Consider the following 20,865-nt stretch of genomic DNA (forward strand, 5'->3'; position numbering starts at 1 on the left):
TGGTTTGAATCAATGTGAACTCTTTGGCATGCAGTGAGTCAGAAGTGGTGCTGACACACATATATCTTCTCGCCTTGATAAAAAAGGCTTCCGATATTTCCCGAGCTAATCTATCTTTGTTCCTTGTCAGAATTTTGATTTTGTTAAGTTGTGGCTCACAGTTCTGTTCGTTTTCATCCTTGCAAAACGGCAATGGGCGGGTACAACTGATGGGAGACACCCCAGACCGGCGTGAAGGAGGAGGGAGGGGGAGGGGGTGCGATAGCCGGCGCCTGGAGGATGGCGTAGACCCGAAGATGAACGGCAGCCTCGAGGACTCCGCTGTTACATAGGTGTGCGTGCTGGCCGTCCGCCGTGCCCAAGAAACAGTCGCGTGCACTGACCGAGGTGGCGGCAAGTTGGCGCGCCGGGTAGACGGCTCGCGGCTGAGGCGAGATGCACTCCCTTGGGAAGTACGCCGGAGATGGGTGTCACCTGACAGGACCACGGTCTGCGCTTGGGAGGGGCGACGCCTCCGTAACGACCGCCGGGTTCCAGGAACCAGCCGAGATGCCGCCTTCACAAGGAGCCAACCAAAGAGAGCAACGGGGAAGCGGTGGCGAACCAGAGTAAGCTGGAAAGGAGGACCCTGAACCGAGGAGAGAGAAATGCAGACGAACGAAGAGACAGATTGTGGATGCCGAGGCGAGAAGACACATCCTGATGGCAGCATAGTTGTCTCAGTGGTATACATAATGTAAATAAATTCTGCTGTAATCTTCATTTCGTGGTGGTCCGGCTTCGTCGGGAGGAGCGTGTAAGAGCAAGGAAGAACCTGTCTGACTACAAGCATTCTAAGTAAAATGATGATCTAGATAATGATCTAGATAAGAGAATCGAGATAATGTATCCATTCATCCATAATGTATTCAAGAATATGTAGATAGTGTATCCATTTGCTGTAACGAATGGCTATTGCAGCTTAACAGTACTAAATGCAAAACTATGCGTGTTTCCCTCCGCTCTACTCCTTCTGATAGGCCCTCCTGATAGGCCCTGATAATATATTAATGGTACTGTCCTGTCGGTTGTTGACACGTATAAGTATAATCGACATTTGAGCTAGTTGGTATAGCACCATGGAAAATATAGCGCACTCAGGACAAGCGCTTGTGTTGTTTGGTCATCCTTGTCCGTTGTCCTCAGTGCGCTTTATATTTTTTCCATGATCCTATAAGTATCTAGGACTACATATTACTAGCAAGCTTTCCTAGAGCACGCATGTTGAATATGTCATTAACAATGCTAACCGAACGTTTGGCTATCTAAGACGACCCTTTTCATCAGCACTCACCTCACTAAAACTTACTCTGCACAATACACTCGTCCGTCGAAAATTACAACATGCGTGTGCCATATAAGAACCTTCTCATTCCAATCTCACCCTTCCCCTTGAAAACATTCAGAACCGCGCAGCCCGTTCTATTCTCTTTAATTATTCACATTATTGAAGCATCGCGTCCATGAATAAAACAAGGTAAACCTGACTTTTCACTACGCCGTAAGTACTCCGTCGTATTTTTTTTCGTATATATACCATTTTAATCCGTTCCTGAAAGAATACCTTTTCACCACACCCAGTTACATCTCGTCTCCTATCAACCATTCACATAAAGTTGAAGTGCCATCTTGCGGCACTAATTTGTTCATTTTTGCCAATAACCGCTTCTGAATGGAGCCGTCTTCCGCCTCCACGGTCCCTATTCGTGACACCACTAATTTCAAGATCGCCGTTCAAGGTGCTTTCTAGTTTCATTTTTGTTTTGTCCTGTACTGCAAATATTATGAAAATCCCACCTCTCATTTCTGTTGTGCCTACGGGCATTGAAAGTATTATAGTATAAAAATAAATAATCGTTAAATAATTAGAATATCAATCTGCTGTTTATAAACAACATATAATAAAAATTAAAAAATTGGCTATGCTGCCTTGGTTTCGTTGATTTCTATTGGCTTCTGTCATGCGCTAAAAGCATCACATGATAGAGAATGGCAAATTCACCGCGTCTTATACTTATTCTCCTAGTTATTTCCTTCTCGTGATTCGAATCTGCATTCACTGTCTGCCGTATGTGTATTCCATTACCAGTTCCAAGACTTCGCTGCCTATTGTAAACCTGTGCTCCTTTCCGAAGCTTTCAAAGCAGTTGGCACAGGGACAGGTTAATTGGAAAGATATGAGAGGCATTTGTCTTGCACTGGACGCGCTTAAGTTGATGATGAGTTAAGGCCTTCCCGCTGCTTGTTGGGTTCTGCTAGCACACGATCGTGGCTTTAGAATTCTCCGAGACACGTCGTACAACGGCACCGCGCATATTGTTTAACTGGAACAGCCCTACGCAGGCAGTTTCCTCTGAGCCTTCACAGCGGAGCTTTCCTTTCCAAGTGGAAATGTTCCCGCGCAAAATTATGCGCACGGAAATTAGGGGCAAGTGTGATCGGAAACCTGGAAATGGCTGTAAAAAGAGCCCAGTATGTTCTAGGTTCGTTTTGTTCATTGGTGGACAATAGTTTCGCGGCTCACCGCGCAACTTCAAAGCTGGGTGTGCGTGGACTAAACTGATGCTTCTCCCACCTTAGTCTTTGTCGAGTTCAATATTCATTGATAGAAGCGTTTCTCGTGTTGTGAATCATATTGAAGCCAATGCGTTGTTCGCGGGCGTTCCAGTATAAACGGAGCTTTGCTGCCGCCTTTATTCAAAGATTTCCCTCGTCAACGGCCACGCAGGCTTGTGTCCAAGGAGGGCGCCACGTACGCGTGCAAGATCATCTCCAAGGAGAAGTCCTCTATGATCTACCGGGTCAAGTTCCTACCCCGCGAACTCAAGATCCTCGGCTCGACGAGGCACCCGCACATCACGCAGATCTTCACCATCATTGAAGAACCGAGCAAAGTGTTCATCATCATGGAAATGGCCTGCGGCGGGGACCTGCTGGAAAAGATACTGGTGCGTTGCGCTTGCCATGAGATAGTTCTTGTAAACCAGCGCAACGGCTCGAAGCCAAACAGAAAGGGACAAAACACAGCGCTGAACTAAAAACAGAATAGATTTATTCAGGGCACCATGCAGAGGTTAAATACACGCTGGTATCGCAGAATAACGAAAAAACAGAGAAAACCAAGACAAATAAGAAAAAATTGGAAAAATTAATTAAAAGTACGAAAAAATAAGAAAGATAAGAAAAAATAGAAAAAATATTGTTTCACAGCCTATCATTGTGATTGTGCGAAAGCTTTGCCGAAGCACGTAATCTATGACATTAGGTATCCGTGTTCTTTATCCCAGATAGCAACAGAAGGGGTGCTTATGCATTGCGTACCTATCATCATGATTTCTGATGCCTCAGTTATCTCCCTGGTGAGCTGGTCTTTGCTTTTTGCTACAATTTTACTGCTCTTGAACACTCGGCGGCATGAGCAATCACGACAGTGAATCATGATATGGCGGACGGCATTCTTAACGTTATTGTTGTGCTCCTTAATTCTTTCATTTAAACACCGACAAGTTTGGCCATTGTACGACCGGCCACAAGACAGAGGAATTGAATATACCAAGTTGTCTTGGCACTGAACATATTTCTTCTCATGCTTTTTTGTGCACACAGGAACATCCCGACGTGTTTTGTTTGGCCGATTTACACTCGCACATAAGGTCCTCAATTTTACAGGGGCTGAAAACATCTACTCCAGCTCGTTTTCCTATTCTTTTCAAATTATGCGATAAAACATGAATGTAAGGAATTACGGATACGTTTTTTCCTCGGCTGACTTGGTTGGCAGTAGCTCCAAGTTTCAACTTTTTCAGCATTCCCTCCGCTACCGAAGTTAACGAGTGAAGCGGGTATCCTGCAGCAACAAGCCTTTCAACCTGGCATGAAAAACTGTGCGTTGTCTTATGCCTGCAAGATTTTTTCATGGCATTGCCGAAAGAATATGTAGCAATGCTCCGTTTCACTAGCTTAGGCAATGCCATGAAAAAAATCTTGTAGGCATAAGACCACGCACAGTTTTTCATGCCATGTTGAAAGGCTTGTTGCTGCAGGATACCCGCTTCACTTGTTAACTTCGGTAGCGGAGAGAATGCTGAAGAATTTGAAACTTGGAGCTACTGCCAACCAAGTCAGCCGAGGAAAAAACGTATCCGTAATTCCTTACATCCATGTTTTATCGCATAATTTGAAAAGAATAGGAAAACGAGCTGGAGTAGATGTGTTTTCAGCCCCTGAAATATTGAGGACCTTATATGCGCGTGTAAATCGGCCAAACAAAACACGTCGCGATGTTCCGGTGTGCACGAAGAAGCATGAGAAGAAATATGCTCAGTGCCAAGACCAACTTGGTATATTCAATTCCTCTGACTTGTGGTCGGTCGTACGTAGGCCAAACTGGTCAGTGTTTAAATGAAAGAATTAAGGAGCACAACAATAATGTGAAGAATGCCGTCCGCCATATCGTGATTCACTGTCGTGATTGCTCATGCAGCCCAGTGTTCAAGAGTCGTAAAAGTGTAGCAAAAAGCAAAGACCAGCTCACCAGGGAGATAATTGAGGCATCAGAAATCATGAGGATAGATACGCAATGCATAAGCACCCCTTCTGTTGCTATGTCGGAAAAAGAAGACGGACACCGAATGTCATAGATTACGTGCTTCGGCAAAGCTTTCGCACAATCACAATGATAGGCTGTGAAACGATATCTTTTCTTATTTTTTTCTTATTTTTCTTAATTTTATTTTTTCTTATTTTGTCTTGTTTTTCTGTGTTTTTCCGTTATTCTGCAATACCAGCGTGTATTTAACCACTGCATGGTGCCTTGAATAAATCTATTCTGCTGTTAGTTCAGCGCTGTGTTTTGTCCCTTTCTGTTTGGCTTCGAGCCGTTGCGCTGGTTTACAAGAACTATGTCTGACTAACTCGCCCAGCACTTCATGTTGTATTGCCATGCGAGCCTTTGTAATTCAATGTTCGCACGACTGCTACTGCGAACCGAGAGAAAACGAAACGGGGAGACACTAGGGCCATTGACTGTCATGCCAGAGCACGAATTATAAATAGGTGGAAACGCTTTTGTTAATGCGAACGACGCTCAGTTTGATACTTGAATGAATTACTCCATAAACCTGCTTGACATCCGAAAGCGACCATTTGCGGGCAGGGTAACATCCTCTCTTAGATCAAACAAAGGCGCGGTGGCATTCACTTCCTATGCCTCAGGTGCCGTGCAAACGGGTTTTCCAGTGGGCATGCCGCCTGGCTGCTGTGTGCAGGGGCGCTTGAAAAAAATGTGACGAAGTAGTACGTTCTTGCGGGCTAATTGGTTCATTGCAGAAAAAAGGTTAGTACTGCGCGAATTAGACACGACATGAGAACAGGAACAAACACGACTGCGCCTGTGTTGTCGTGTTTGTTCCTGTTCTCCTGTCGTGTCTAATTCGCGCACTACTAACCTTTTTTCCGCTTGAAAAAGACGGGTCTCTGATGCTTGCACACGAAGCACCACCTGGTTCTTTGGCCACGCTGGCCCTCACATGAGAATTAAATGAAAGGAAAGACGTAAAGCAGAATTTAGAAGCCAGAGTTATTCACTGCCATCGGTGTTTGGCAGCGGGACAGCATGCCCCGAAAAACAGCGCTAGAATTTTGCGCTCTCTGTTGAGCACGAATGCAAGGAATAAGCCCTGGTGAGAAGACGCATCTTTCTTCAAAGAACGCGACGCGAGAGGAGCGTTTCCGCAAGAAACATCGCCGGCACTCATGCTTTTTGTTGCACGACATTTTCATCTCCTCCAGGGCAAGCTTCGTTGCTTTGTAAACGACGCGTGCAGCGGAAAGGACTCTGCAGGCAAAGTGTGGAACCTGATCTGCAGCCACAATCACTGCTCATGTCTCTACTAAGTATCTGCCTGTATATTTACAGCTGCTCTCCGGAAGAAAAAAAAACATTTTTCCTCGCTTTCACATGCTTACGTGCGGAAGGCACGCGCTCTAGAATAGCCTAGCTGTACTAATTCGCACCTCAAGGCAAATAGGAAGGTCGCATGTGCTGCTAGGGTTTTCGGCTATAAGCCTTATGATGTGGCTCTTTCTACGTAGAAAGCTTTGCAGCCGGAACCGGCCGAGTGCGTCGAAAATGCGCTCGCCCTTGCTTTTTCCTCGTCCTCCTTTCAACTAGTGGTGGTAGCTAGCGACACTTGCGGCCGCCGATTTGCGATGTCTGGGAGGAAATACGCAGCAGAGGGAACAGAGAGGAAAGTAAGAGGCAACAGAGGGGAGGAAAGAAGCAACAGATTTGTAATGGTTTGTTTCGTGCCTTTGTTCGTCCTACTGCACCATTACAATGCGCCTTCGTGATGGCCTTTGCAGCATTTGCCCCGCGGCTGTGGATCAGGAGAGACATTTATTATTTATTTATTTATAGATACCGTCAGCCTTTACAGGCTCATACAGGACTTGGTCACAAGTCAAGCAGTGCAAGGTAAAAGAACTGCATGAAATATAAAACATGTCACTAATTATTTCGAGTCAATGTAACAGAAAGCAAGCACAACAAAAAGCGAAGAAAAAAACGTTCTAATTCATTTATAAATGCAATAGCAATGACATCGTAGCGGACTTGAAACTGTAGCACACTTGTGTCGGGAATCCGGTCGGATGTTCAAATGGACCTCAGATTATCCTGAGAGAATTTGGAAGCACAAGTTTACGTAACCCTCTGCGGCGGATCAACTTTGGCTGAGGCGCATGCAGAAACAACGTTCTGAGCCAAGAAGGCTGCTCGCTAGTTTCATTCTTTAATACTAACGAGGGCAATGCGATGCCCACTCGGGTTAAATATGGTGCAAATCCTTGTCGGAGAAAGGAGCGAGGCTATCAGGAACTTGAACTGAAATGATGAGGCTGGAGAGGGCAGTAAATAAAATTGGAGTCATCCAAGTTACGTCCCCCCCCCCCCCCCCCACCTGATTACAAGGAATTACTTCGGAGCCCTCCCCGAAGGGTGGAAGGAAGGAAAAACTTTAGCCTTCTTGCTTTTTGCGGACTTTGTAGCGTCTTCAGAGCCTCTTCCTCCTTGCTGTTATCCCTGGAGTCGTCGTTGTCCATCTTATCCACCTGTGGTCAATTGTCGGTTGCTCTCAGTCCAGGGCTCCGTTAGCCTCTGCCTCCCTTTGGGCTTGCTGTATTATACCAAGATGTTCGTCGCAGCAGTTGCTGGACAGCCGTTTCTCCCTTGCTACGCACCCGGGGTTTGGGTTGGGTAAGGGGGGGGGGGGGGACCATCAATGTTTTACAGGCCCATGTAATATGGTATAGAGTGGGTTTCGCGTAGCTCCAGGGACATTCGTCTTCATATATGGCGGGGTGCATTTTAGAGTGGTATCTCTGCTAGATGCAAAAGTCCATCTCCGTGTCAGTGCGATTCTTCAGCTTTATTCACCTTGATAAGCCCCTCGGCAACACCCTTAAGTTAAATGTCAGGTGTACGATCATAGTTGACCGTGCTAAACATGATGGCGACCTCGAAATTTTCCAGGGTTATTTCCAAAATTCAGCCAGCCCCCTCCCCGAAATTTGAGCTTGGTAAAATAGATGTTCAACCATAATTGAGTGTGCCCGGCATTATGGCCACCTCTAGATTTGACCCGGAATCCTTTCCAAAACCTTTCCTGAGCCACCCCCGAAATTTGACCTTGGCCGATTTGGACCAAAAGCAGTGTTCAACCATAATTGAGCGCGCCCGACACCATGGCGACCTACAAATCTGTCCCGAGCCATGGCTAAAATTGGACCTTGGCGATTTGGGGATGCTTTCGCACTGTGATAGGTTTAACGAAGTTAAAACCCTACGGTGTACCATATTTAACAAAGGTACACCATGGTGGCTTGCTCATTTACCCTTCACATTTATCGTCCACATTTCACCTTAAATGAGCTTCTTCGAGATGGCCCCACTGGCAGCTCACGTGACGTGACATCAACGCAAGGCGCGTATATAAACGCCGCGCAGCTGTGCACCTCATTAGCCATGGAAGAAGAGGAGTCAGTACCGTCTGTCTAGCCATGCTGCAGCTATCGCTCAACCTTTTGGTATAACCGTGGTTAAGCCCTGCCTAATTTTTGTTTAGTGTTTGGAGGTTTTGATGTTAACCTGTCGGTAATTCTTTCCAGATGACGGCTTCCTCTGTTCAGGGCCTTGTGAGCCGGATGATATCGTTTCTGCTTCCCGTATAGCCTTCTAGCATGGCCAAATACTCCAAGGGCACTGGCGCGGGTTCCTCGAAGTTTTCGACCTGGGATACTCGAAACACAGTATATTCTCGAGCTATTCTGTCGCCTCTTGATTTCCTGCCACTGGCGTGTGCCCCTACACTCATACAATCTTGTATCTGGTCAGTTTCGTGTAGTTTTTGCCTTTTGCTTTTTAAGACTGTCGCCTAATTCGAGGAATACAAGAAGCGCGAGGCGCCCTACTCTGCCATTCACGAACTTTTGGCAGGCTGTTTGAGAGTCTGGGAGTATTGTTAGCGACCGACCAGTTTATAGCCCTCCGTCACGACTATTCCTCGGCATCGGCTACCGTTTAGTCTCACGCTGGTCTTTTTGCGGACCGGCGCGGCCCCCACCGCGGCCACGGCGTTTCGTTAAAGCTCCCATTATGCAGAAAATCTAGCGTCGTCGTCGGCGTTTTGAGTGACAAATCTCAGAAAGGCAACCGGGTTGGTCACCCAGGTCACGTGACATTGTAGCCAGGGTGTCGAAGGAGAACCGAAGCGAACCTGAACCCGAAACCGGAACTGAACTCACACTCTAAAAAAAGGGTGTGATCTTAGACATTTTGGGGGTGAGTCACTTGTAGCTGAGCTGACACCTTTTCTGATGTAAGGCTACGCTGTTTCTTTGAGACTAAATATTTATGCTCTTGCACACAGTGTTATGTTCCGCTTCTAATAGCCTAAACTTGCACTGCAATAAGAAGAGTAGCTTTTAAGCCAACTAGGCATAACATTACGCCTCCCTAAAATGGTTAAGTATTAGTCTGGCGAAAGCATAAGCATATGCTAACATGAAAGGTGCAAGTTTGCACCTTCACCAGGTAAATATATGCTACGTCTTGAAGTGCAAAGTTTATTTGTCAAAGACTAACCTTACATCGGCATAAAGAGAGCAAAGTTTGCACCCTTGTGGTGCAAGTGTATACCCTCAGATGATGGATAATGTTACCTTTCTGGGGGTAGAAGATAATGCTCTATTGCAAAGGGTATCTATGCACTATCCCGTGCTATTGCCGCGAATCTTTGCAGTGTCTGTTCATTCTTCCTAGCTGCCGGCACGCGGATTTATCGTTTTGTTTGCGATGCAAGACGCAACCAGATTTATATCGATTGATAGCATCCAGGCAGAACTGATTCTACGTTGTTACAGAATGGTCTAGGAACAGAAAAGACAAGATCCGCAATCTGCTTCGAAGCTACAGCGAGTATTTTTCGTCATCGCCGAAGGTTCGACAAATGCCATACACCGCCTTGTACGCCGACAAACGCTCTACAAGGTTCCTCGTCGGCTAGGCGAACTGGATTGTGTAGTCATCCCTGACGCAATCACTGCGTCCCAGAGACGCCGCGTACAACAAGTTGCCCATGTAGTCCGTCTAAAGCCATATTATCCACGCTAAAGGACGCTGTGTTTCTATAGCCGGTGTTTTTTTGGCACGATCGGTTTTGTTTGCTGCTAGTCACCTTTTTTCTTTTAATGGAAAGGGTCGATGCTTCTTTGAGAGTGGAGTAATGCCGCGAGTCTTTGCAGTGTTATTTCTAGATGGATGGATGGATGGATGGATGGATGGATGGATGGATGGATGGATGGATGGATGGATGGATGGATGGATGGATGGATGGATGGATGGATGGATGGATGGATGGATGGACGGACGGACGGACGGACGGACGGACGAGCGGACGGATGGATGGATGGATGGATGGATGGATGGATGGATGGATGGATGGATGGATGGATGGATGGATGGATGGATGGATGGATGGATGGATGGATGGATGGACGGACGGACGGACGGACGGACGGACGGACGGACGGACGGACGGACGAATGGATGGATGGATGGATGGAGTTTTTTCATTTCATTTTTATTTCTTTAGAGACCCCTGTAGGGGGTTTTACATAAGGGGTGGGAAGAACATGAGAAAGCAAAACATTTTTTTTCATGATGACAGGTGGGACGAAACTTTTTCTAGCAAGGCTGATGATGGACAGGTGATGGCTGCAATTTCATGGGGAAGTTCGTTGCAGTCGCTTGCTGTTCGGAGGAAAAATTACTTGGAAAATGTAGTCATACGGGCACGCTGGCGTAAAACTTTCAGCGGATGACCAATGCAGTGAGACGTGCGTGATGGCGGTGCGCAGATGTATGGCTGCTGTTTGAGCTGGGAATAATAAAATTTCTGAAATAGGCGCAGGCTAGAAATACATCGACGGACGGATGGACGGATGTATGTATGTATGTATGTATGTATGTATGTATGTATGTATGTATGTATGTATGTATGTATGTATGTATGTATGTATGTATGTATGTATGTATGTATGTATGTATGTACGTATGTACGTACGTACGTATGTATGTATGTATGTATGTATGTATGTATGGATGGATGGATGGATGGATGGATGGATGGATGGATGGATGGATGGATGGATGGATGGATGGATGGATGGATGGATGGATGGACGTATGGATGTATGGATGGACGGATGGAATGATGTACGGACGGATGGATCTGAACCCCTTAAATCGGGCTGTGGTTCAAGCCACCTAGCTATGACTTGTGAAATTTTACTCTTGTCTTGATTTTAGCCACCAAGGAGATAACCTTCGCTTGGTTACTCCTGCCCGCTTAAAATGTACTTTCCCTTCACTGTCCTTCAAACTGCTGGTACGCCGATTTATCGTTTTGTTTGCGATGCATACGCGACCAGATTGATCTCGATTGATCGCATCCAGGCAGAGCTGATTCTACGTTGTTCCAGAATGTTCTAGTAGCTTTGCGCGCTTTATCTCGAAAGTCCGCTATCAGCTTTAAATTGAGCACGGCCGACAGCGGCGGGCATTCTGTTCGACTACCGGCGAGCACGCTTGTTGATACGCCGCTACGCCGCCGCCGAGTGGTTCAGTTCATTGTGGGCGCAAGTCAGCCCAAATAAAGTCTTTTGATTAGGCACCATTTTGGCAGCCCTTCCGGTGTCCGGACTGCAGTCACCACTTCGTGACAATATTTATTTATTTATTTTACAATCCTGCCGCTCTCAGCCGAGAGCCTAGCAGAAGGGCATAAAAATGATTTCTTGTACGTGTACAAGTATACGTGTGAGTGACACAAATCACGAAGAAACATAATTCATCAAAATACAAGCGACAAGGTAATAAATAGAAGCATACAATAGAAAACAATGTAGTATATAATGACAACTGTGCACGTCATGGTCATAAGCAAAAACGAGATAGTTTAAAGAAGCAACTGCATTTCAATTCTACTTATTGAGAGTGCTACCTAAAATAGAATCGCGATCAAACATTAGAAGGTCTTAATAATCTTTTGTGATTAATTCTAACTATGAAACAAACCCGGATAATTTGTTGCTGTTAATGATGAGCTAAGTTCATTCCAATCTCTGATCACGCGAGGAAAAATTGAGTACCTGAATGTGTCGTTAGAGAAAGAATACTCCGTTAGCGTTTGCTCGTGTTGATGCCGTGTTTTTCTAGCTTGCGAATATGAAATGTACTGGGTGGTATCCATTTTATACTGACGATGCAGAATTTTAAAAAGGAACTTAAGTCGAGCTTGTTTTGCTCTCGACGATAGTGTGTTAAGGCCTGAACAAGCTAAGAGACGCGAGGGTGAGTCAGCAGGACGGTATTTGCTGTGAATGAGCCTGTGACGATTCCCCAAGGCAGCAGACGCCAAGGACACCGCAGGCGCCTTCTCAGCGGCACCCAGCTGCACGGAGGAAAGGGAAAAGATAATAAACGCTCCCCCGCTTTTCAAGGAGAGGGGCCAGTCTGACTCCCGCCAGCAACGTGTACTGTCGCTTTACGGGGCGCTCTTCCCGCGCCTTCGTTAGGGCAGGTCGGTGACCCGTTCCGGCATTCGCTTCTATGCTCACCCCCTTACAATACTATAACAATTCTGGCGACGAGGTAAACGTTTTCCGGCATCGCATCATCTGCAACCATGCCGAACTACGGTGCATTGGTGCCATTCCACGGGGAAGGAGGAGCCTGGACGGAGTACCTTGAGCGAGTCAAGCTGTTCTTCGACGCCAACAGCGTTCCATAGGAGAAGAAAAAGTCCGTGTTCCTGACTTGCTGCGGCTCCAGTACCTACTCCTCACTACGGAGCCTGCTGACGCCTAAAACTCCAGATCAAGTCTCTATCGACGAGATATTTTCCGTGCTTTCGGGTCACTACATTCCGAAGCCTTCCGTGGTGGTCTGCCGCTTCAGATTCAATAGTCGCTCTCGCCAACCGGAGGAGTCTGTCGGCGACTACACCGAATCACTGAAAAAGCTTTCAGCAAACTGTGAGTACGGCACCTTCCTTCCTAACATGCTGCGGGACAGACTCGTTTGCGGCATTGATGATGCGTCAATGCAACGACGCCTGCTTGAAGAGCCAAACCTGACGTTATAGTCAACAGTCAAGCTTCTAATTGCAATGGAGACGGCTAAAAGAGACTCAAGAATGTTGATGCAAGCTCAAGGAATGACCAAAGCGCTGACAGTTCACAATGAGATGAGCAAGCAAATGAAACAGACGTTAAGTTGTTATCGCTGTGGAGAGCCGCACTACGCAACAGTATGCCAGCACGCCAAGTCTCGGTGCAACGCATGCAGCAAGATCGGGCATCTGGCCAGAGGATGCCGCTCAACGGCTGCCGACACGAAGCAAAAGAACGTGTTAAGGAAGCACAGTACGCAAAGGCAAACAAAGCAGCCAGTTCACAGCCTTGAGGACAGTGGAAATCTTCCTGAAATCCAGACACAGGTCTACGAGACGTGGCAGATGAACAGCGAGAAAACAATTCCTCCGTTTGTAGCAGTTTTGCAAGTCGCAGGCAGGCCTCTTAGAGTGGAGCTAGACACGGAGTGCCTCCGTAATAAGGGAGTCCGCATTCCAACAGCGGTTTCCCGAGCTCTCAGTAGACCCATCAGACGTAATTCTCAAGAGTTATTGCGGAAGACTGACACGCGTTAGGGGCAAGGTTACCGTTTCAGTCCAGTTCGGACGAAGAGAGGCAACACTGCCTTTGTTTGTTGCTCGAGACCAGTGCCCAACCCTTCTCGGACGAAACTTGATCAGTGCGCTTCAGCTCGACCTAAATGACGTCAGATCCGTTGACTCACTTAGGAGCGTTGACGAGCTCCTTACTTGCTACAAAGAAGTATTTTCGGACGGACTAGGAACATTCAAAGGTGGGAAAGCCACAATTGTTGTCAATGAAGATTCACCTCCAAAATTCTTCAAACCACGAACGATTCCATCTGCATTGCAAGACAAAGTTGCAGAAGAACTGCAAAGAATGCAACGAGAAGGCGAACTTACACCCGTCAGAACGTCTAAGTGGGCAGCCCTAATTGTTCCTGTGCTCAAGCAAGACGGCCGCGTGCGCATAAGTGGCGACTTCAAAGTCACAATTAACGGTGCCACAGTGCTGGAAAAATATCCTGTGTCGCGAGTCGAAGACCTATGGGCGAAACTTTCAGGTGGCAAAAAGTTTACGAGGCTGGACCTGAAAGACGCTTACCAGCAGGTAGAACTTCACACGAGCTCACAGAAGCTAGTGACCATCAATACGCCTCAGGGCCTCTTCCAGTACACCAAACTACCTTTCGGGGTAGCTTGAGCGCCGGCCATATTCCAGAGAGAAATGGAAAATTTGCTACAAGACATGCGCCATGTCACCGTATACTTTGATGACATCTTGGTAACGGGATTGGACGACGCAGATCACTTGAGCAACGTAGCCAGTGTACTAGAGGGTCTACAGGAAGCAGGCCTCAAGCTCAAGCTAGTGAAGTGTTCATTTCTAGCGACAGAAGTTGAGTACCTGGGCCATGTCATAAACGCGGACGGATTGAGGCCAACACCAAAGAAAATAGAAGCTGTCGTGAGTGCTCAATGTACAAAGGACGTCAAGCAACTTCAAAGCTACCATGGACTCATTAATTTTTAGAGGCGTTTTCTGCCTAACCTTTCGACAGTTCTCCGGCCCTTGAATCTGCTACTTACAAAAGAAACTCCTTGGAAGTGGACAAGCGTAGAGGAACAAGCTTTCAGAGAAAGTAAAGTTCTCCTGACTTCTGCGCCGGTACTACATCATTTCGATTCTTCCAAGCAAATCGTTCTCAGTTGCGACGCTTCACCATACCACCCAGCATCGAACGGAGCAGCGGAACGCGTCGTGCAAACAATTAAGGGGAAACTAAAGAAGGCGGCGCCTGGAGATTTCGCAAACGAACATCGACAGGATCCTGCTTTCCTACAGAACAACGCCGCACGCGTTTACTGGGTCCCCTCCCGCTGAGCTCCTCATGAGCAGGCAGCTATGCGCTGCGAATGTAACGCACGCAAAAACTGTTTGCCTTCGCCCGGCGAGCCCGTCTTTGAACTTCCGACCAGGGCCCAGCTTGGATTTCCGGAACGGTTCGCCATCCCACAAGTTCTTCGTCGCTTCAAATAGAACTCGAAGGCGGAACGCTGTGAAAAAGGCACGCGGACCACGTGCGACCGCGCAGGACGCCCGGCGTTCTCTCAGACGACGAGGAGCCTCCTCCTGCACTAGTAGCGACAACGGACACGGAACAGCTGTCCCCACCTCGCTGCTCATTAAGCACCGAGCCGTCTACAACAGCTTCGGCGTGGCAACAGCAGTCAAGTGCGGCACCTTTGCACCCCCAGCTTCGCCGGTCTACCCGGGTCCGGAAGCCTGTTATCTGCTACGGACTGTAGAGGCATAAACAAGACACGGCTCGTCCCCAGTGCCGTGCAGCAGGCTTCACAACAAAGGCAGGGGTGTGACGATTCCCCAAGGCAGCAGACGGCAAGGACACCGCAGGCGCCTTCTCAGCGGCACCCAGCTGCACGGGGGAAAGGGAAAAAATAATAAACGCTTCCCTGCTTTTCAAGGAGAGGGGCCAGTCTGACTCCCGCCAGCAACGTGTACTGTCGTTTTATGGGGCGCTTTTCCCGCGCCCTCGTTAGGGCACGTCGGTGACCCGTTCCGGCATTCGCTTCTATGCTCACCCCCTTACAACACTATAACAGAACCTTACAGCTTTTCTTTGTTCGCCTTCAAGTTTAGCTATGTTAGTTGTTGTGTAAGGAAACCAAACTGTGTTAGCGTATTTTAAAATAGGTCTCACTAATGTTTTGTACGCCAGAAACTTAATAGTCATTGGAGCGAGCTTTAGGCGTCTTTTTAGATTATATAGCTTTCGCAGTGCAGTAGTTGTAATATTAGTTATGTGTGTTTCCCATTGAGGTTTGATGCAAATGTTATGCCTAAGTATTTATGTTGGTCGACCTTCGAAAGAGGCATGTTATTAACAGTATAGGTGAAGTAAGATGGCTGTTTTTTTGTTGTTATCGTCATTGACACTGATTTATTTACATTAATAGACATTTGCCACTTGGAGCACCACTCGGCTAGCGTGTTAAGAGAACCAGAAAGAGCAAGATAGTCGTCATGTCTGTTAATTTTTTTATATATCACACAGCCATCATCAAAGAGTTTAATTTTGCACCCTATATTATTGGTTGTATCGGTAATAAATATTATAAATAGCAGTGGCCCAAGAACTGAGCCTTGTGATACTCCAGATATGACAGGTGCGATATCAGATGGCGTACGATCGAACAAAACAAGCTGAGAGCGGTTTGTTAAAAAATCTGTATTCCAAGCGGAAACTTCTCCCTTCCCAATAGCTTGTTCCAGTTTTGCGATGAGCTTGGCGCGACTTACGCAATCAAAGGCTTTAGAAAAATCAAGTAATATGTCAATTTGAGAACGCTTATTAACACAAAAGCAAGGTCATGAACTACCTCTGTTAGTTGAGTGATGGTTGATAAGCCTGATCGAAAACCATGCTGGTGGGGCGAGAGCATCATTTCGCGTTCTAGAAAGACTGTTATGTGTTCTAAAATGATATGCTCTAGTATTTTGCATGAAGTGCTGGTTAGCGATATAGGTCTGAAATTAGCAACATTATTTTTGTCTCCTGTCTTGTGGATCGGCACTATTTTAGCCTTTTTCCAATCATGTGGCAGATTAGCAGTTGAAGTGACTTGAGAAAAATCTGTCCTAGATACCTACGGCACCACTCAACGTATTTTTTTTTTTAGGAATTCATTTGAAATTTCGTCGGGACCGCTTGCTTTCTTAGATTCAATGTTGAGAAGATTTTTAATTTCGGCGTCTGTTATTGTTAAGGGATCAAGCACCGAGGAACGGGGTGGCGGGAGAGGGGGAAGTGAACCGTTGTCTTTCGTGAAGACTGACTGGAAGAAATTGTATTGATTAGCCATTGTACTTTTATCGTCTTTGGTTAGTTTGGTTGTCGTTGGCTGGGTAGTGCGCCGATGTTTCCAGAATCTTTTTGGACTGTTCCTCAAGAAGCTAGGTAAAGTGACAGTGTAGTAGATTGTTTCGAATCCTTTAGTTTTTGCTTGAACTGCGATACCGCAGATTTTAACTTTAAAGTTGTGGATAATTTTGTGCTGATCTTGTTAACCCTACGAAGCCGTTTTACGCGCCGTTTAGCATGAATGACGTAACGTGTAATCCATGAATCCTTAAGCTGCTGTTTTTTCTTTATCATTGGATGAAATTTTTTACACAGTGAAGGACGATGCTTTTAAAATGTAGCCATAAAGTATTTACGTCAGTAGAATCTTCAGAAGCTTTTTCCAAGAAGGAATTGAACTCATGCGACAGATGAGTTAGTATGCTGGTGTCATCTACCCTATGAAAGTTGAAAAAACTGTTTACCGTAGACGGGTTGGTAATGGAATGATCGAGCAGGAGTGTGCACATAGGTATACTGTGCTCAGCTATCCCTTCAATAATTTCCATTTTTGCTGCACTTACAGGATAATGGTCACTAAGAAATATGAGGTCGAGGATATTTTTTGCTTAGCCTTGAATGCGAGTAGGACTAGTGACAAGTTGATGAAGGTTAAAATTTAGCATTGTCTATTAGCACTTCTCAAGCTTCTGATGTGCAGTGCATTGTGGGCCAGTCTATATCGGCAAGGTTACAGTCTCCCACAAGAATAATCCTGGATTGATGGACATGACGCTACATATATTGTTGAATTGCTGAAAGACATGCACAGTCAGAGGAAGGGCTTCAATAAACGCAACAAGTTATGACCGACATCCCATCGCACAATAGTTTGCAGAAAACTGCTTCAGCGTTGTCCACCTTGGGAAGAAGGACAAAATGAAGAGAATTTTTTATCAGTAAGGCCACGCCTCCACCTCGTGAAGGCCGGTCTTTCCGGATGATTGTGTAGTTTGGCGGGGCAATCTCGTGATCGAATATAGCGGATGGTAGCCATGTTTCCGTGATGGCCACAATATCGGGATCGTAGTCGACTAGAAAGCTTTCTAAGTCTTCCGTTTTATTTAGAACACTGCGGGCATTTACATTTATCGATCTCAATTTTTTTATAGCGCAGCTTGTGCGGTTTGACGGGTGATTCGGCGGCTTGTTTCTGGGTCGTTTTTTTGCATCGGTACATTCTCGTTCTTTTCATTATCCCAAATATATGAGCGTTTGTTGATGTAAAGCTTGTCATAACGAAGGGATACTTCTCCTATTTTTCGCGATTTGATTTTGCACTATCCCAAAGTTTCTTCCGTATGTTTCGTATTCTTTTAGAGAAGTCTTCACCGATTGAATAGTCTGTTCTTTTGAGTTTGAATCCTTGACTTAGGATTGCAACTTTTTGTCTGTAGTCAAGTAACTTCATTATTACCAGTCGAGTTTTGTCTACCGCGGGTTTCCCCAACCTATGTATACGCTGTTGAAGGTGGGGATCGGGGTCGCTTCTCGACACAACCTCGGTCAAGATGACGCCCGCTCCGTCCAGGACAGGAGTGCCGCTGAGTGAAGGATTCGTTAGTGGAGGAAGAAGACTTGGTTTATTTTACATATTTACAAGCTTTTGAGTTCTGAAGTGAGTTCCTTCAACTGCATCTGCAGTCCAGTTTTATACACTGCGTCTTCCCTAGATTCCCCAGGTAGGGGACGTCCTCGCCGTGGTGGGTGTGGACAAAACTTGCGCTATCACACACAGACACCTCCGCACACATGGACACGCCCCTGGCATAAGTTGAGCCCGAGGGAGAGGGGTATGCGGCCAGGACCCCGTCAGGCTGGCAGGCGACGTCAGGTGGTCGGCCCGCTCTCCGCCGGTCGGTGAACTTGAAACCGAGGCGCAGCCCCGTCGGGAGATAATCCCCAGTGGTTCTGCCATTAGGCATGGCCGGCGAAGCCTGCAGACAAGCCACTGTGGCGATCTGTTCCCACGCTGGTGCGGTGCCCGGGAGGTCAGGTGTAGTCGGGTCGGTGGAGACGTGGGGGAAAATCGGAAGACAGCTCGAACAACTTCGCGGCCCGGGACAGCTACTCCTTAAAGGGATTTTCGCAGAACCCTGCTCCCGCTTGTCCCACGCAGCAACGACCGGGCGAGCGCGGTAAATGCATACCGCAGACACATGGCGAGAGATTCTGTCTTGGTGGCAATCCTCGAGACATGCTGGCGCCAATCCTAATACCAGCTGGCGGTTCCCTGAATCTCCGCGGGATAACCGATTCGTGCAAAGGTGCTGAGAAAAGCGTCCACTATCTCTGTAGACCTTAGTTCTTTGAAGGGGACTGCTTCGGGGAATTTCGTTGCTGAACACGGCATGGTAAGGAGATATTTGTATCCCGATTGAGACTGCGATAGGGGTCCTATCGTGTCAATCACTAACCGCCGAAAAGGCTCTGTGGTCAGGGGAGTCTTCCATTTGTCTCCTGGTTTCCCGACTTGTTGACATGCGTCACACGACATCACGTACCGCTCCACGTCTTTGAAGCACCCTGGCCAGTAGTACTCCATTAAAAGTCGCTCTTTCGTTTTCTTGATCCCCAAGTGTCCCGGCCAGCTGTTCCCATGACACAAACTCAGAAGGTCTGCCCGGTATTTTTCCGGAATCACCAGCTGATCAAACGTCTTGCCTTTGCGATCTCTGTAGCGCCTGTACAGCAGTCTGCCTTTTTCGAGTATAGTGCTGTTACGCCTCGCTATGCCATTTTCCGCGGTAGCATGCAGGCGCCTCAAACTAGGGTCATTCTTTTGCTCTGCTTTCAGCATATCCATGTCTATTTCCAATAGCCGCTCAAAACTGCGCGAATTCGGGGCCAATATTGACGCTCCGACGGGCTCTATTTCCTGCGGTTCGCTTGGCGCCGCAGCTTCGTCGATGTCGCCTGATCTAGCGACAACCTCGACCCCTTGTTCAGCCACTAGGTTTGGCTGCATGATTTCAGGTTCTGCTCCGATTTCTGCTTCTCCCTGTCCCAGGTCCTGTGTTAACTGAGCGGCGAGCTGGCGTGTTTTAGAGCGCGTTAGTGCCTGCACTTTTCCTTCTCCAAAGATCTGCCCTCGCTCACGCAACAGCCGGTCAGACCGGTTTGAGAATAGATAAGGATATTCCAGCGGAACTGTTTTCGAGACGGCTGCCTCCGTCACCAGTTTCCCAAACGGACCTGAAATTTCAAACCTTGCCATAGGTAAGCAAACACTATGCTCCTCCAACACCTGTTTAATCCACGTTACTCCTCCCGTGAAATCCTCAGACGTAACATAGGATGGGTGCACTACATCCATCGTAGCCGCACTGTCCCTGAGCACCTTACAAGGCTTGCCATTTACCTCTAACTCAGGAAGGTAGGGGCGAAGGAGTTCTAGGTTTTCATCACTACCGTTTACGTACGAGAACACCAATCGCTGGTTTCTACATCTTGCAGCGATGTGCCCTGTTTCTTGGTAGTTATAACACCGCAAAACTTGCCTGGCCTCGAACTCCTTTTTCCCCGCCTTTTCTGCCCATTCGTCCTTCGTTTGACTGCCGCTCTTCTCTGGAACCTTTTCGGTGACTTTTTTTTTGTGTTACACACTGCCCCCCGTTTCCATTTAAAGCAGGCCGTCTAGAAGAAAAATACTTTCGTGAGGTAGTTCCTCTTTCTGACTGGCCTTCCTCCGCAGTCGCCTTTCTCCGCGTCGAGAATTCGTCTGTGAGTTGAGCTGCTCGCTCGACTGTCTCTACCTTTTCTTTGTCCTGCACCCATAGTTTTACGGACGGTGGATTGCTGCGGAAAAACTGCTCCAGACAGACGCACTCAACTACCTTGTCCCTGCTTTCGTACACGCCTGCCCCCTTAAGCCACTCTACAAGGTTGCTTTTCAATGTGTACGCAAACTCCGCATAATCCTCATTGCTTTTTTTGTTGCCCCCCTAAAATGCTGCCGAAATGCCTCATCTGATAGGCGGTATTTCTTCATTAGAGCAGATTTCACCTTTTCATAATTTTCCGCATCCTGTTCGCTGAGCCATTAGCCGCCTCGCACGGTAAAAGACCTAGCAGGCGTTGGGACCACAAATTTTCTGCGATTTTGCTCTTTTGACACGCCCTTTCAAAGTTGATTAGATACAGACCGATGTCTTCGCACATCTTATAGGGATACATCCAATTGTCTGTAC

General features: G+C 47.1%; 2 protein-coding genes across 2 annotated transcripts in view; one reads left to right on the forward strand and one right to left on the reverse strand.

The window, feature by feature from the left end:
* Positions 1-20,865, forward strand: part of LOC144119395 (testis-specific serine/threonine-protein kinase 3-like) — a 984,587-nt gene that overhangs the window by 369,281 nt on the left and 594,441 nt on the right. The window contains exon 2 of the mRNA XM_077652021.1: positions 2,768-2,987. Coding sequence (XP_077508147.1) covers positions 2,829-2,987 — 159 coding nt within the window. The 5' untranslated portion in view covers positions 2,768-2,828. The remainder of the gene's footprint in view (positions 1-2,767; positions 2,988-20,865) is intronic.
* Positions 18,888-19,991, reverse strand: LOC144119267 (uncharacterized). The gene has a single exon (XM_077651935.1). The coding sequence runs from the start codon at positions 19,989-19,991 to the stop codon at positions 18,888-18,890; it is 1,104 nt and encodes a 367-aa protein (XP_077508061.1).

The sequence above is a fragment of the Amblyomma americanum genome, chromosome 2 (genome assembly GCF_052857255.1).
Source record: "Amblyomma americanum isolate KBUSLIRL-KWMA chromosome 2, ASM5285725v1, whole genome shotgun sequence".
In the NCBI taxonomy this organism is placed as follows: Eukaryota; Metazoa; Arthropoda; class Arachnida; order Ixodida; family Ixodidae; genus Amblyomma; species Amblyomma americanum.

Coding starts and splice junctions, on each gene's coding strand:
- LOC144119267 (XM_077651935.1), bottom strand. CDS start 19,991: ATGGATGTAGTGCACCCATCCTATGTTACGTCTGAGGATTTCACGGGA.